We start from the raw sequence: 18,284 nt of genomic DNA on the forward strand, positions 1-18,284 counted from the left end.
AACAAAAGATGAGCAAAAAGAAATGGTAAGTTAAGAAATAGCTTCTAACGAGAGCCTGGATTTTCCGATTGTGGGGCACAGCCGATGAGAGCGGGGCTTCTGCCTCCCATGGAGATGCCCCCCTGACCCTGACTGATTGCCCAGCCGAGGGCCGTCATTAACATGACTGAGGTAGGTTCCCCAGCCGGAATCATTAGTGGCAGAACACGTAGACTTACCACGGCATGGGGATGCAAATAGCCTTCCAGGTGCCGGTAAAATCGAACACATTTTTATAAAAAGACTCGCCTTCTATGTCCCGGAGCCATGTGCGTGGCAGTCCTTGGAGAGCCATGGTACAGGTCCTTGCTGCCGCCACCATCCCTCTCTCCCCTCCGCCGATCCTTAAACGCTGGATGTCCCGTTCGCCCATCACCCCCTGTGCTCGCTGACCTACACTGGCTCCCGGTTAAGCAACACCTCGATTTTAAAATTCTCATCCTTGTTCTCAAATCCCTCCATGGCCTCGCCCCTCCCTATCTCCGTCACCTCCTCCAGCCCCACAACCCCCCCGAGATCTCTGCACTCCTCTAATTCTGGCCTCTTGCGCATCTCCGATTTTAATTGCTCCACCATTGGCGGCCGTGCCTTCAGCTGCCGAGGTGCTACGCTCAGGAACTCCCTCCCTAAACCTCTTCACCTCTCTCTCTCCTCCTTTAAGCCTTCTTAAAACCTACCTCTTTGATGAAGCTTTTGATGCCTTAATATCTCCTTATGTGGCTCGGTGTCAAATTTTGTTTGATAATCGCCCCTGTGAAGCGCCTTGGGACGTTTTACTATGTTAATGGTGCTGTAGAAATACTTGTTGTTGTTGATGTCAATGCCTAACAAGTGGCCCTAGTGGCCAACATTGCAACAGGGCAAGTGATGAGCAATATGTTAAACTGTTATTAATTTTAGCATGGTTAAGCTGGCCGCCATTTGGTTAAGTGAGGAGGTGGGGGGGGTTAAGGAAAGAGAGAGAGATTCCTCCTCACAAAAAGAATCCTCAGTTATGTCAATATCCCAAAGCCTTTCCACCATCTACAAGGCACAAGTCAGGAGTGTGATGGAATACTCTCCACTTGCCTGGATGAGTGCAGCTCCAACAACACTCGAGAAATTTTGCTTTACACTCAAGATGATGTAACTTTTAAAAAATTTGTTCTTGGGATGTGGACGTTGCTGACAAGGCCAGCATTTATTACCCATTCCTAATTGCCCTTGAGAAGGTGGTGGTGAGCCGCTGCCTTGAACCGCTGCAGTCTGTTTTCTTTGTAGCGGTTTGGTGCAACTGAGTGTCTCGCTTGACCATTTCAGAGGGCAGTTAAGAGTCAACCACATTGCTGTGGGTTTGGAGGCCAGATGGGGTAAGGTACAGCAGATTTCCCTTCATTACTGGTACTAGCTTTTTATTCCAGATTTATTTAATTACCTGAATTTTAAATTCCCCAGCTGCCCGTGGTGGGATTATGAACTCACATACTCCAGATCATTAGTCCAGGCCCTGGATTATTAGTCCAGTAACATAACCACTGTGCTACCATACCCACTTAGTATTTTAACTTTAGTATTATGGGTTGTGTTCTAGTCAGGATTGTCAAGGCTCTCATGATTCCAATTTTGAATGGAACTACCGTCTTGTACAGCTCAGGTACGCCAAACAGCAAGGGACACATACTTAAATAACAACAGTGAGTGCTGGAAACGCTCAGCAGGTCAGGCAGCATCGAGGAGAGAGAAACAGAGTCAGCGTTTCGGGTCGAATCCTTCGTCAGTGTTAAGTATGTGTATTGTATTGAACAATTAACACAAAGACTTAAACGTATAACTCAAACAGGTCTTTACTGGTTGGAGGTAGGGACTATACATAGGTCTTTACTTCATGCCCACAGGCGGGAACTGAGGGGGATCAGTACCCACAGTACTATTTATACCCCTATGGCCAGGAGTGGTACTGCGTATCACTACGCCCAACAAGTAGTGCAGTCCTGTCCATAGGTTCAAAGTAGCACACATATTACATACACAACATTCCTCCCTTCCTAGCTTTACAGTCATCTCCCCATTTAACATAACGTAATAACATATATACATATATAACTTCAGGTTTACATAACAGAATAACATAGATACATAGATAACTTCATGTCAAAACAGATCACAGATTCAGTCTCTGCGGAAAACAGTTCACAGATTCAATCTCTGTGGTGTAGTCGGTTCACGTTGCTGGAGTGACTCATTCAATAGTCCTTCCATGGATTTAACAGTTTGAACTTCCGAACTGAATTGGCTCCGTTCGGAGGGACCACGTGTGTGATCTGGTAGAGGTGATAATGGTTCAGATGGGTCATCTTCTGTTTTTACTTTTCCTTTTCTGCTTCTTGGAGACTCTCTGGGCTCCATTGTCAGCTGCCACAGCTGCCAGCTGCATGCGCAGTTCCTCCTTCTCTTCCTCCTGTTTCCGTCGTAGAGCCAGCTTCTCCCGATGTTCCGTAGACTTTTGGTGCTCCTCCATGATTTCTGCACTTTGGGAGTCGAAGTTACAAGCTGGGTAGGACAGGACATCGTAATATTCGGTGTCGTCCTGAGCTAGACCAGTGAGAGGGTCGTCTATTTCCTCCATACCCAGCTGGACGTTAGCCAGCTCTTGTTCCAAATCCAGACATCTTTCCTGAAGAGACTTCTTCATGTGTACCTCTGCATCCAGCTTTTTCTGGGCTTTCAGCAAGTCGTTTACTAGTGACCTCATTTGTGATTTTAATACTTCAACTTCCTTTGGAGATTGATTGATCGGACTATGCAATCCCTCTACCGGAGCAGCTGTTTCAGCGGTCTGTTGTTCTACGTTGACGTGAGTCAGCGTACTTTTGGCATCCAAGGGCTGCTCTGTTGCAGTCATCTCAGTCTGTGTTGCCACCTCAGCTCTTCCAATGACCTTTGAGAGCTCCGAACCCCTTTCGTTTGAATATTGAAGTTCGTGTTCAAGTTTTTCCCATTTCAGAGTCCTGTCCTTCAGCATATGCAGGAGTTGGCTGACCGTTAACTCCTCTGACATCAGACGTTTTGTGTGCTCCTGCTCCATTTTCTCCTTCAGCTGCTTCTGTTGTCTTTCCAGATTCTCCAACTCTATATCAAAGAACTCTTTCGTTGCATTCAACTCTTGCTCAAAACGGCGAAGCATTTGTTCTAATTGCTGTTGTAGTTTGAAATGGAGTTGAGTTCGAGCCCGGTGTCCCTCAGAAATGGGCACATCAGTAGACTTGCCAGACTCAGAATCCACAGTTAAACTATGTTGTTGTTGCTCAGTGGAATTCTGTGCTGAAACTTTGTCTTTTGCACCTGAGTTGGGCTTACCATCATCCGTTCCAGAGTCTGGGCCGACTATCTTCACCGAGTTCTCACTCGTTATTGTTTGTAGGAAATGCCAGTCCATATTCATTTTCCTAATCCACTCCCGTCCTAGTAGTGGAGGACCTCCTTCAGATATCACATATAAGTCCATTATTTGACTGTCTTCGCCCTTGTGGACCACTGCAACCTCTATTTTCCCGATGGGGTACACTCTTTGCCCCGTGTATGTTTTCAATATAATCCCCGTATCCTGTAGGGGAATATGTTGGAATAACTTTCCGTAATCTTTCTTATTTATGACCGTCAATGCCGATCCAGTGTCCAATTCCAGTTTTACTTGGACTCCTTCTATCTGAAGAGTGACCCAAATTGTCTGGAGGTCTGCACCCTTACCAGCGTTGAGTACTCTTAAGCTAGCCAGTTCATTACAGCTTAAGCTAGCCAGTTCATTACTGCTAGCGTCTGAATCGGACTCCTGTTCGGTCACCTTGTGTACCTTTGCGTATTTTCCTTGCGGTGACTTCTTGTTGCTGGTCTTCTTCCCTGACCATACTCTAGCTATATGTCCAAGCCTACCACAAGTTCTACATTCTTGGTTTTTAAACCAACACTGGTTCTGATCATGCGTTGTCTTTCCACAACGATAACATTTGCCAGAACTCACACCCAATTTGTGTGCACTGAGCTCCGGTGACCGTAGCTGCATTACTGCCGTGCCTCTCGCTGCGGCTTCGTGTGCTGCTGCCATAGTGACCGCCTTCTCAAGCGTCAGCTCATTCTCCTCGAGCAGTCGCTTTTGTGTATCCTGTTTAAATAAACCACACACAAATTTGTCTCGAAGTGCCTCTGTCAGTCCCGTTCCAAACTGGCAATATTTCGCTAATTTACGCAATTCCAGCAAATAATCAGCATTGCTTTCATGCTGTAGCTGCCTTCTGTCGTAAAATTTAAATCGTTCCGCTAGCATCAGCGGCGTGGGGTTTAGATGATCTTTCAGGACAGTAACAATCTCATCGAACGTCTTATCCGCCGGTTCATCTGGTGATAACAGGTGTTTCAATTGCCCGTATGTCTTCGCACCCATTAAATTTAATAATGTTAGTGCTTTATCAGCCTCACGAATTTTATTGGCCTTACAATAATTTTTAACTCGTTCAACATATATGGCCCAATCTTCGATGTCACTATCAAAGTTGCTAATATTCCCGTGTTTAGGCATTGTAGTACTTTATCAGATTTGCAATTTCTCAGATTTTTTTTTTTTTTACTGTTATCCAAGATGGTGGCTTCCCGCTCTTGCCGTCGTCCTCCGCCCACAAAATGGCGGTTTTCCCGCTTCTGCCTTCTTCCCCAGCGGTTTTCCCGCGAAAAATGGCGGCTTTCCCGCGCTTCTCGCTCTCCCCGCCCACTTCAATGGCGGTTTTCCCGCGCTTCTCGTCGCTGACTTTCAGCCCGACTGCGGCTCTTATCTCCTGTGCGATCGCTGGTGCGCCGCCCGCCCGAAACGGTTCTCAGCCCTTATCACCGGTGCGATCGCTGGCCCGCTAAGCGCCTCCCGCTTGAAGCGGCTCCCGGCCTCTGGCTCACCCGCTCGGCGGCTCTTGCTCGCTCCCTCCCGGGCTCTGGCTTACCCGCTCGCGCCCTCCCGGGCTCTGGCTTACCCACGAGGTTATGGAGGCTTCAGGGTCCTAATGCCTGTCGCTTCCAGTCGCTGGAAGCTGTCAGGATTTCTGCTGCCCTTCAGTTTTCAGTGGGGTGTTGAGGATTGGAACCTCTCTTCAACGTCCTGTCTTTGGACGAAGCCGCTGTGGAATAACTGCCGCAGGGTTCGAACCGACTCGTCGCCAGTGTTAAGTATGTGTATTGTATTGAACAATTAACACAAAGACTTAAACGTATAACTCAAACAGGTCTTTACTGGTTGGAGGTAGGGACTATACATAGGTCTTTACTTCATGCCCACAGGCGGGAACTGAGGGGGATCAGTACCCACAGTACTATTTATACCCCTATGGCCAGGAGTGGTACTGCGTATCACTACGCCCAACAAGTAGTGCAGTCCTGTCCATAGGTTCAAAGTAGCACACATATTACATACACAACAGTCAGAACTGGAAAAGGTTAGGGAGGAGAGATTTTTAAGCAGGGGCAGGGAGGAGGGAAGGAAAGAACAAAGGGAAGGCAGGAGAGATTGACTGACAAAAGGGATGATGGTGCAAGGCAAAAGGAGAGGTAATGGGACAAGTTAAGAAACAAAAGATGGGTCTAGATGAGGTGTGAATGATGATGGCAACAACATTAACAGCTACCATGTGAGGAAACGAGAAAAAAAAGAAAGAAATACAGGGGCCGAGGTTATAGTCTGAAATTGTTGAACTCGATGTTGAGTCCGGAAGGCCGTAAAGTGCCTAATCGAAAGATGAGGTGCTGTTCCTCGAGCTTACGTTGAGCTTCATTGGAACAGTGTAAGAGGCCGAGGACAGAGAGATCAGAGTGGGAGTGGAGGGGAGAATTAAAGTCACAGGCAACCGGAAGCTCGCGGTCATGCTTGCAGACGGAACGGAGGTGTTCCGCAAAGCGGTCACCCAATCTGCGTTTGGTCTCCCATTCCAACTGACACATTCTTCTTCCCTATGATGCATGGAATTTGTTCTCTGTACACAAGACAATTATCTTGACAATAGCTACATCTGTGCTCTCACACACCTTTAGAGAGTGCCTCCTGCAACCATGGCAACTCCTTTGCCAAAAACTGCTCCTAAATATTTTGGAACATCAGCGATACAAACGGCAGCTGAACAGGTGCAGAAATAAATAGAAAATGTCAAGGAAATAAAAGCGGGTCTGTTCTGACGAAGGGTTTATACTAGGGGGACCATATTTTCTAAACCGAATCCGGGGACACACAAGGGTGGGATCACAGCAAAGTAGCCAGGATGCGTTGCAAGAAAACCAGAATGACGACTGTAAAGTCTGTGGGTTGTATAGCGAAGTAATACACAGACTACAAGAGTAACTTAAACAGGACTTTACTATTCGAAGGTCAGGGCGAATCTGCCCAATAAATCCTGACACAGCACTTATATACTGGTGTGGTCACCGTCGGTATTACAGTATACAGCAGCCAAGATAAAGTAGTGCCACACCTAAAATAGTTCTCTTAAAGGTGAACGGTTACATACGATAGTTCTCTTAAAGGTAGAACAGTTACATACACTACAATCCTCCCTTTTTAGCTTACAACATACTTATTCCCCATTAACCATATCATTAGAACATATATACAAATTATGTAAAACAGTTCACAGGTTCAGTCTCTCTGGGGGTCTCCTGACTCTCTCCAGATAACGCCTCGGTGGTGTAGTAGTTTTCGGCGGGGTAGTAGGTTCTTCCGGCAAGGCCGATTCAGCTTGAAGGACAGTGTCAGGATCATCTGATTCCAGTATTACCAGATCGGAGGTAGGTGCTCTGGGTATCTCTGTTTCTACATTAGCCGTGTAAGGTTGTGGAGTAGGTTGGCTCTTTGTGGATGACCCTATGATCTGGTCAACATGGCGCCTTATTATGCTGTCACCAATGTCCACTGTATACAGCAGCGGCCCTAGCCTTTTTACAATAGTTCCAGGCTGCCATTTCTCGGTACGGTAGTCCCGGGCCAAAACTTGTTGACCTGTCTGAAAAGATCTAGTTGGCCTTTCATTCATGCCCTGGAATTGCCGGTTCTCTACGTCCCTTCTGACGTTTGGCTTAACCAAATCCAGCCGGCATCTTAGTCTTCTATTGAAAAACATCATGGCGGGAGTTTGATTTGTGACCGCATGTGTTGCATTCCTGTATGCCAACAAGAAGCTATCTACCTTATGTTGTAAGTTGATGTTCTCATTACCCATGGCCTTTATGGCCTTCTTGAAGGTCTGGACAAACCTTTCAGCTAAGCCATTGGTGGCGGGATGGTATGGGGCTGACGTGTAGTGCTTGACCCCATTGCTTTTTAAAAACTTCCTGAATTCTTCGGACACAAATTGTGGTCCATTATCAGAACAGACCTGTTCCGGCAGCCCATTCCTGGCAAACATGGTCCTTAATACTGTGATGGTTTTTTCCGTGGTGGTGGAGGACATCTTTATTACCTCCGGCCACTTGGAGTGTGCATCCACCGCTATTAGAAACATTGAGTCCATAAATGGACCAGCAAAGTCGATGTGTACCCTTTGCCAAGGAGATGAGGGCCACTCCCATGGATGCAGAGGAGCTTGTGGTGGCGCGTTTTGGACCTTCTGGCATCCTAGACAACTCTTGGTTATTTCCTCGATGTCTCCATCAATACCTGACCACCACACAAACGCTCTTGCTAGGTTCTTCATTTTCACTCCACCCAGATGCCCCTCGTGAAGTTCCTTTAGCACCTTATGCTGAAGTTTGGGTGGGATCACCACTCTCGATCCACACATCAAGGTTCCTCGGCACACTGACAGCTGTTCTTTCCGTTGCGAAAATGCTGGCAGTGTTGGTTCGCCATGTGCTGGCCATCCCTCCACTGTTAGATCGTAGACCCGTGAGAGAGTCGGGTCATTTCTTGTTTCATTCTCGATCATCGAATTGGTTACTGGTAGACATTCTACTATGGATGAGTGGAACATTTCTACCGGGTCCATTGTAGCCGCCTCTTCTACTACCGGCAACGGTAGGCGCGATAACTCATCAGCATTTCCATGCTGTTTGGAGCTTTTGTATTCAATGTCATATTGGTGTGCCCCAAGTAACACGGACCACCTCTGTAACCTTTGCGCTGTCATAGTGGAAACGGCCTTGTTAGGGTTGAATATGGACACCAACGGCTGGTGGTCTGTCAGTAATGTGAACTTCTTGCCCTGCAGGTAATAATTGAATTTCTTTACTCCCCACACAAGGCTGAGGGCCTCCCTGTCTATCTGAGCGTAATTTCGCTCCGCGGAGGTCAACGATCGGGACGCAAATGCGACTGGCCTTTCCAAGCCATTTGGTAACTTGTGTGAAAGTACTGCTCCAATTCCATAAGGGGAAGCATCACAAGCTAGACGAAGAGGTAACGTTGGGTTGAAATGAGCCAACACTTCCTCAGAGGTAATCAACGCCTTGCTTCTGCGAAAGGCCTTTTTACAGTCCTCGCTCCACTTCCATGGCACTTCTTTCCGTAACAGCGCATTCAGCGGATGTAGCACCGTGGATAAATTTGGCAGAAACTTGTGATAATAATTAATCAACCCCAGAAACGATCTCAACTGTGAAACGTTTTCCGGAGCGGGGGCCTTCACGACAGCTTCTATCTTGTCAGGCGACTTGTGCAGCCTCTTTTGGTCAATGACATGACCGCAGTACGAGATCCGTTTCTGGAAGAACTCACATTTCTGGCGATTAACTCGAAGGCCATATTCCTTCAACCTGGTGAGCACCAGTTTCAAATTTGTGAGGTGTTCCTCCTCGTCTTCTCCCGTAATCAGGATATCGTCCAAGTAACACTGCGTGCTTGGAACACCTTGTAAGACCTGCTCCATTGCCCTCTGCCAAATTGCTGGAGCCGAAGCTACTCCAAAAACCAGTCTATTATAACGATACAAGCCTCTGTGCGTGTTGATTGTGAGATACTGGCGCGACTCTTCCTCGACTTCCATTTGTAAGTATGCCTGTGCCAGGTCTATCTTGGTGAAGTGTTGCCCGCCAGACAATGAAGCAAAGATATCCTCAATCCGCGGAAGCGGGTATTGTACCGTGTGCAGCACCGGATTAACTGTGATCTTGAAATCTCCGCAGATGCGGACCTTCCCCAGTCCCCCTGGCTTGTTACTTGATGAAGACTTCATGACGGGAACAATGGGCGTGGCCCACTCACTCCAGTCCACCTTAGACAGTACCCCTGAACGTTCAAGCTCTTCCAGTTCTGCCTCCACAGCAGGTCGTATCGCGTAAGGTACCGATCTGGCTTTGAAAAATTTTGGGCTTGCATGTTCTGCAATCTTGATTTTTGCTTTAATTCCTCTCAGTGTTCCCAGTCCTTGCTGGAATACCTCTTTAGCTTCGTCCAATATTCTGGACAACCGTTCAGGTTTGACCTCTTCCTTCCCGGAATCTACCGTCATTATGTTTAGTGAATGCCAGTCTATCTTTATTTTCCTGATCCACTCCCGTCCCAGAAGTGGTGGACCTCCCTCGGGCAGCACATACAAGTCCATCCTTTGGTGATCTTTGTCTTTGTATCTCACCTTGACTTCTATCTTTCCGATGGGGTATACTTTGTGCCCCGTGTATGTCTGCAATACTATCTCCGCATCCCGTAGGGGAATATGTTTGAATAACTTTTTGTAATCATGCTTATTCATGACCGTCACCGCCGATCCGGTGTCCACTTCCATCTTCACTTGGACTTTTGCAATCTGTAGTGTGATCCAGATAGTTTGTCAGTCAGCTTCTTTACTCACATTATGAATCCTCAGACTACCCAGTGCCTTGCTGTTGGAGTCTGAGTCCGAATTCTGTTCATCTGGACTCTTCCCAGTCACCTCATGTACCTTTCTGTACTTCTTCTGCGGTGACTTATTATTGTTGTTCTTCTTTCCTGACCGGCATACCTTAGCTATGTGGCCAAGCTTGCCACATTTCCTACAGTCCTGGTTTTTAACCCAGCATTGGTTCTGGTCGTGTGTTGTCTTCCCACAACGAGAACATTTCGTTGTACCCGAAGTCATTTGATCCACACTGAGTACCGCTGTCTTCTGCTGCATTTCCGCCGTGCCTCTCGCTGCGGCTTCGTGCGATGCTGCAATAAGGACAGCCTTATCAAGTGTAAGATCGTTCTCTTCAAGTAGTCGTTTTTGCGTTCCTTCCTTTGACAATCCACACACGAACTTGTCTCGCAATGCCTCTGTCAGATTTCCTCTAAACTGGCAGTATTTCGCTAGTCTACGCAGCTCGACCAAGTACTCCGCGTTGCTTTCCTCTTTTCGTTGCGTTCTCCCGTAAAATTTAGATCGTTCCGCTAACATCAGCGGTGCGGGGTTAAAATGATCCTTCAGGACAGCAACAATATTATCGAAGGTTTGATCCGCCGGTTTAGCTGGTGATAGAAGATGCTTCAATAACCCGTATGTCTTCGTGCCCATCGAGTTTAGCAAGGTTATAGCTTTATCATCATCTTCTATTTTATTGGCCTCACAATATATCTCGATACGTTCTACGTACGTGGCCCAATCTTCCACCTCGGCATCGAAGTTGTTGATGTTACCATGCTTAGGCATCTTCACTATCTCTCACTATCTTTCTGCGAAACAACAGGATTTCTCTTTAACTTTTTAACTTTTTCTTTTTTTTTCCAAAAATGGTGGGTTCCCGCGCTTGTCTTCTTCCCCGCCTACTGGCAAAATGGCGGTTTCCCGTGCTTGTCTTCTTCCCCCCTACTGGCAAAATGGCGGTTTCCCGCTCCTGACTTCTTCCTCTGGTGGGAGGGGTAAGCTTTGCCCTCGGGCGACGACCGCTGGTTTACGGGGTTTGTAGCCTGTGCGCCGGCTTCAGTTTATTCTGAAGCGCGCGCTAGAAAAGCCGATCGCGTTCCTTGTCCCCCCCCCCCTTCTTTTCGGCAGGGGCAACCGGCGCTGGGGACAACCAGTTGGCGTCGGACAGATCCAGCTCCTGGTCCTTCACGGCAGCTGCTGCAAGCCGCTGGCCGGAACCTCGCTCGGTCTCTCTCTCGGGCTCGGTCTCTCCCGCTCGCGCGGCTCTCACTCGCTCTCTCTCGGGCTCTGTCTCTCCCGCTCGCGCGGCTCTCGCTCGTGCTCTCTCGGGCTCTGTCTCTCCCGTTCGCGCGGCTCTCGCTCGGGCGCTGTCTCTCCCGCTCGCGCGGCTCTCAATCGCGCCTCCCAGCCCTCTCGCAGTCCGGTGCTTCCCTCCCCGGCTGCGGCTGAGTTCTCCGCGATTTATTTATTTTTATAAGAACATAAGAACATAAGAAATAGGAGCAGGAGTAGGCCAATTGGCCCCTCGAGCCTGCTCCGCCATTCAATAAGATCATGGCTGATCTGATCCTAACCGCCAATCCACTATGACAGGACTATCTCCTGAATCTAACAGCATTAGGCACACGAAAACAGGAGCAGGATCAGGCTACACGGCCCCTGGGCCCGCTCCGCTACCCACAGGGCCATGACCTATCCGAACCTAGACTCATGTCCAAATTCCTGCCCGCTCCCCGTAACCCTTAATTCCCTTTTCTACTAGGAAACTGTCTATTTCTGTTTTAAATTCCCGCGCCTTATGATCCGGTCGCAGCGCTTCGTGGCCTCAGTCACTGTCTGGCCTTTTTCACCCCAATCGCGCCTCCCAGCTTCTCGCAGTCCGGTGCTTTCCTCCCCGGCTGTGGCTGAGTTCTCCGTGGCTTATTTATGTTTATACCTTCCCGCGCCTTACGATCCCGGTCGCAGCGCCTCGTGGTCGCGGTATTTGTCCGGCCTTTTTCGCCGTCGCGGTCTAGTCGTCTCACGACGCTCCCCAGCCCGCTTGTACCGCGGCTTCTGCTCCACGCTGCCCCAGTCTCCGCACCTCTGGGCCCGACTTCTGTCCGGCTCCTTTCCCCCTCGACCGTGGTCGAGTGCACCGCCCTTATCCTCCGTTTATTTGTTTCTATTTTCCCTTTACTCACAGTCACCGTGGCCGACTTGCTTCTCGTGTTGATCGGCTCACTCACCACCGTGGCAGAAGGGACAATCCGTGCCTGTTGCTGATGGAAGACTTCGTGTTTGAAATCTTCCTCCTTTCTTGGTCTGCTGACTCGAGTTTTCACTCAGCAAAACGACGAGGGCGGGTGCCTCTTCTCTACGCTCGTTTACTTCTTCAGAAGTATTGTTGCCGCAGGGTAAGATCGAACTCGTCGCCACTGTAAAGTCTGTGGGTTGTATAGCGAAGTAATACACAGACTACAAGAGTAACTTAAACAGGACTTTACTATTCGAAGGTCAGGGCGAATTTGCCCAATAAATCCTGACACAGCACTTATATACTGGTGTGGTCACCGTCGGTATTACAGTATACAGCAGCCAAGATAAAGTAGTGCCACACCTAAAATAGTTCTCTTAAAGGTGAACGGTTACATACGATAGTTCTCTTAAAGGTAGAACAGTTACATACACTACAACGACTTTGGTGCTTCTGCCAGTGGAATACGTGTAGAGACAATGCCATTTTCACTTTATACCGAATCTCCAATCTTGCGTGGGTTCTGGCAGTAGTGCTGTACTCTCTCTAGTGCCACCTGTGGCTTAGTGGGTAGCACCCTCGTCTGAGTCAGAAGGTTGTGGGTTCGAGTCACCGCCCTGTCTTTCGAATGAGACGTTAAATTGAGGCCCTGTCTGCTCCCTCAGGTGGCTGTAAAAGATCCCACGGCACTATTTCGAAGAAGAGCAGGGGAGTTATCCCCGGTGTCCTGGGGCCAATATTTATCCCTCAATCAACATCACTAAAACAGATTACCTGGTCATTGTCACATTGCTATTTGTGGGAGCTTGCTGTGTGCAAATTGGTTGCCGCGTTTCCTACATTATAACAGTGACTACACTTCAAAAAGTATTTCATTGGCTGTAAAGCGCTTTGGGGCGTCCGGCGGTCGTGAAAGGCGCTATAGAAATGCAAGTCTTTTTTCTTATTTTTGTGAAATCAGGTGCTCAGCTTTAGCATTGGCTGATTATTTGCAGAGATTATAATTTGCCCCACCCTAACTGTACATCATCTGCACTCTTTGTCTGGTTCAGGGAGCTTTGCGCATGCATGAGCTCATCCTCCTCCAATCCAAGCAATGGACCATTTTCTTTTGCAAAATGCAGCAGTGAAGAAACAGAATGTTTCCAACTGCTGCACAAAATTTAAGAACATTACCTGCTGCAGCGAATAGCAACACCAGATATAAAATGTGTAAAATTTAAATATAATTGTAGCATTAAACTTTTTATGTGAGGAGGGAGACCCTTTTTCTGGCCAATTGCTGCTTTCCTCTAACTGCAACCAAAACCAAACATCATTAATTTTTGTTAAAGAAGTGTTGCAGTGGGTTTTGTGAATTATATCTTTGAAACAAAGAGGGGAGCGGCCGCGCATGCGCACTGAGCGATGGGCGCGCCACTGGAAGATCAGCGCATGCGCACTGAGCGGCGCCCGCCCGCCGCGTCCCGCATGGTTGGCGCATGCGCGCCCAGCGGCGCTCTCCTCTTCCCCTCGGCCGCCCACACCCCGCAGGTTGTTGACGCAGGCGCGGTGGGCGTGCGGAAGTGGAGCGCGCGGAGTCGGGTGGCCACTTCCTGTCCGCGAGGCGGTGGAATGTTGGCGGGTCGCGCGCGGAGCCGCCGGTTGGAGCTCGAGCGAATGGGAGCGCGAGGCGGCGGCGGACAGAGCTCGAGACAGCATGAGGCCCGCTCAGGTAAAGCCCGCTCTCCACCAGGTATTGTCCGCCCGGGACAGAGCTCGAGACAGCATGAGGCCCGCTCCCCACACAATGTCCACCAGGTATTGTCCGCCCCAGCCCGGGACAGCATGAGGCCCGCTCAGGTAAAGCCCACTCCCCACACAATGTTCACCAGGTATTGTCCGCCCGGGACAGAGCTCGAGACAGCATGAGGCCCGCTCAGGTAAAGCCCGCTCTCCACACAATGTACACCAGGTATTGTCCGCCCCAGCCCGGGACAGAGCCCGAGACAGATCGCGCGGCGGCCACAGCCCGAGACAACAGAGCCATTCCCCCCCTGCTCAGGTAAATCTCACCATAATATATACATAAATAAAATCAGCTAAGAGCTGGAGTCAGAGCCAGCACCATGCCCCTCCCCGCTCAGGTAAATCTCACAATATATAATCTGCCCAGCCGCCAGCACCATGCCCTTTGCTCAGGTAAGGCAAAGTGTATAAATTATATCTGATATTGTAATTCTAACATATATATATAATGTAGATAAAATACACAATATATCTGCTCATGTAAATCTAAATACAAAATACACACTTAAATCTCTACACATTATATCTCTGCTCAGGTAAGTCACATTGTGCACAAAATATATCTGCTAATGTAAATCAAACACTCAGGAAATCTCTACAGATTATAACATGTTTGCTAATGTAAATCACACTGCGCACAATTCACGGCATGTAGGTAAAACTACAGTTACAATATAATATGTCTGGTAGTAGAGAAACTGCACAATACATAGTGTAGGTAAATCTCTACAGATTATAATATGCCTGGCAATGTAAGGAAAACTACAGATTATAATGTATCTGGTAATATAAATCAAACTGTACACAATTCACAATAAATCTCTACAGATTATAATATGCCTGGTAATGTAAGGACAAGCTACATATAATATCTGGTAATGTAAGTCAAACTGAACAATACATGATAAATCTCTACAGATTATAATGTCTGGAACTAGCTGAATTGCTCTTGCAGAGAGCTGGCACAGGCTCGACGGGTCAAATGGCCTCCTACTGTGCTGTGATTAATGTAGGAGAAACTGCACAATACACAATCAGGTAGATTATAATCTATCTGGTAATGTAAATCAAATTGTACACAATAAACGGTAAACCTATGGATTATAATATATTTGGTAGTGTAAGGGAAAATTACTAATTATAATCTGATATAAATCAAACTACACAATACAGTCAGGTAAATACAGCTTATAATATATCTGGTAATGTAAGAGTAAGTACAAATTATTTAATGTAGGTAAATTGCTATAGATATATATCCTGTAATGCAAGGGAAACTGTACAAAATATATATAATATAGATGAAACTGTACAAATTATATAATGTAGGTGAATCTACAGATTATAATCTATCTGGCAACATAGGGGAAAAAAACTGAAAGTGAAAGACATTTTATTCTAAGTTAGCCTGCATTCGCCCTTTTTATTTCCTGTATTCATGGAATACTTTTTTCCTCAAGTTTTCATCCCAACATTTGGTCATATTTGGACTTGTAGGCTTTGTTGTTTAGTTCGTACACTTGAACATTTCTAAATCAATAGTTTAAAATAAAAACCTTTTTAAGAAAGTAAGTTAACTATACCTTTTTTGCCTGTTTTAATTGAATTTTCTCTTCCACCTATCACGGTGATCGTGCTGTTTATTGCGATCCAATTTTATTAAACATTTGTTATATTCTGGTGTTTAAAAAATATATTAAACTGTGTAATGCATGTGACTAGAACGGCTTGCACCCTGGATAGAACGATAACTTGCAGATATATAGCGCCTTTAACATCGTAAAAACGTCTCAAGGCGCTTCACAGGAGCGTTATGAAACACAATTTGACACCTACCCACTTAAGGAGAAATTAGGGTGGATGACCAAAAGCTTGGTCAAAGAGGTAGGTTTCAAGGAGCGTCTTAAAAAGGAGGTGGAGAGGTTTAGGGAGGGAATTCCAGAGTTTAGTGCCTTGGCAACTGAAGGCACGGCCGCCAATGGTGGAGTGATTAAAATTGGGGATGCTCACGAGGCCAGAAATAGAGGAGTGCAGATATCTTGGAGGGTTGTGGGACTAGAAGAGATTACAGAGATAAGGAGGGGGCGAGGCCATGGAGGGATTTGAAAACAAGGATGAGAATTTTAAAATCGAGGCGTTGCTTAACCGGGAGCCAATGTAGGTCAGCGAGTGCAGGGTGACCGGGACTTGGTGTGAGTTAGGACACGGGCAGCAGAGTTTTGGATGCTCTCAAGTTTACGGAGGGTAGAACGTTGGAGGCTGGCCAGGTGTGCGTTGGAATAGTAAAGTCTAGAGATAACAAAAGCATGGATGAGGGTTTTTGCAGCAGATGAGCTAATGCTGGATGGAGACGGGCGATATTCCAGAGGTGGAAATAGATTAATCCTGCTCTATTCAGAAAATTTAGAGTGACAGAACCACACTTACAGCCTGTGTTGTACTTATTTCTATATAGAATCTGAGCAGTGCATTTGGCAAATTATTTAGTTTTTCTTTCATTACTGAATACTTACTGTTTTGTGATTCACTTGAGAATCTGATTGGTCTGGTAACAGACCAAATGCATCCATGTCATTGATGGCAAATGGAAACAGTCCAGAGTGATGTGTTTGGCTGATGTAACCGGAATGCTTTTATTTCATTAAGCTTGCTGAAAGGCTCTTAACTATTGATCCTTTTTGTAAGGGGAGGGGAATATGGATCATAATTAATAATCACTGTTGCACTTAAAGGAAGAGGTGTCAGTTTCTGCATTTACTTCACTTGGAGCAAATTAACCCACGTCTGTTGCATTAAACATTGGAGTGCCGTGGAATGCCTATTGTTTTCCACTTGTGTGAGTTTATTTTTCATAATCTAGATGTTCAGGAATTGTAAAATAAACTGATTAGTTTCTTGTTCTCCAATTGTTTTTCAACATTTCTGTGCATTTACAAGGAAGAAACATGCATGTGTGGACAGGGGAATGAATATTCCGTGTTGGATTTTTAACAAAGAATGAAGAGACTTGCATTTTATATGGCACTTTACCATGTGACGCAAACATCTCAAAGCACCTCAGATATGATAAGTTACTTTGAAGTACAATTACTGTTGATCTGAGGGCAAATACTGCAGCCATTTTAGGCCACAGCAGATCCCACAACAGTGAGATTATGAGCAGTTATTCTGTTTTTTGTGCTGTTGATGAAGGGAGGATTTTACAATTAAAAGAAAAGAAAGACTTGCATTTATATAGTGCCTTTCACGACCTCAGGACATCCAAAAGCGCTTTACAGCCAACAGAGTACTTTTTGAAGTGTAGACACTGTTGTAATGTAGGGAACATTTTAGCCAATATGCTCACAGCAAGCTCCCACAAACAACAATGTGATAATGACCAGATCATCTGTTTTTGTTATGTTGATTGAGGGATACATATTGGCCAGGACACCAGGGATAACTCCCCTGCTCTCCTTCGAAATAGTGTCATGGGATCTTTTACGTCCACCTGAGAGAGCAGACGGGGCCTCGGTTTAACGTCTCATCCGAAAGACGGCACCTCAGCACTGCACTGGAGTGTCAGCCTAGATTTTTGTGCTCAAGTCTCTGGAGTGGGACTTGAACCCACAACTTTCTGACTTAGAGGCGAGGGTGCCACCCACTGATCCACGGCTGACACTAGAAATTAGTGCTAAAATATAATGTACCCTTGTTGGGTGTCGAGCCCTGTAGATATTTTCCACCAGTTAAGCCTGTGGGAGATGAGCAGTGGGGGTTTTGGGCACAGTACTTGGTAGGAGGGATTGTGCCTGAAGTTGTTAATTAAGTTCAGTCTTGTTCTGATCATCAAAACAGTATAAGCTGGAAATATGGCAGTTTCCCAAAGTAATGTTTTCATTAAGAGTAAATTTACCCTCAAAGCAAATGAAGAGTACGTTGAAAATACGCTGGTATAAAATACCACTCTGTGGATAGAATTTGAGAGACACTGGATTTCTAGCCTATGAATCAGTTCACATTAAGTTTGAGTGATTTGATTCAGGAAACAGCACAATTTACATTGATTATACTTCATACAAACCTGTAAAAGACCATCAGCGTTAATGTTCAGCGTGAGTACTCTTCTATTAATGTACCTATGACTTGCTAGTGCATAGAGAAGACTATTACTATAAAAGGCGATTGGGGAAATAGGGATTTAAGTAATTAGCAAGTTGCAGAATGTATTGCTGTCTTTCCAGATACAGCTCATTGCAGCTGCTTACACGTTCTTAGATTTGAAAGAAAGGCATTCATCCGGGGATGGGGGATCTTCGCTACAAGGACAGATTGGAGAAGCTGAATTTGTTTTCATTAGAGCAAAGGAGGTTGCGGGGTGATTTGATAGAGGTGTACAAGATTATGACGGGTTTGGATAGGCT

At 46.5% G+C, this 18,284-nt stretch overlaps 1 protein-coding gene across 2 annotated transcripts in view; it reads left to right on the plus strand.

Moving 5' to 3' along the window:
- The first annotated feature begins 13,656 nt into the window (after window positions 1-13,656).
- atp2c1 (ATPase secretory pathway Ca2+ transporting 1) overlaps window positions 13,657-18,284 on the plus strand; it is a 112,168-nt gene continuing 107,540 nt past the window's right edge. Inside the window, exon 1 of one of the 2 annotated variants that reach the window (XM_085989278.1) lies at window positions 13,657-13,807. In XM_085989278.1, coding sequence (XP_085845404.1) covers window positions 13,793-13,807 — 15 coding nt within the window. In that variant the 5' untranslated portion in view covers window positions 13,657-13,792. Of the gene's footprint in view, window positions 13,808-13,925; window positions 14,016-18,284 lie in introns of those variants that run through there. The other variant, XM_085989280.1, reaches the window with a different exon arrangement.

The sequence above is a fragment of the Somniosus microcephalus genome, chromosome 5 (genome assembly GCF_052327205.1).
Source record: "Somniosus microcephalus isolate GS21.2 chromosome 5, FLI_Smic_1.0, whole genome shotgun sequence".
In the NCBI taxonomy this organism is placed as follows: domain Eukaryota; kingdom Metazoa; phylum Chordata; class Chondrichthyes; order Squaliformes; family Somniosidae; genus Somniosus; species Somniosus microcephalus.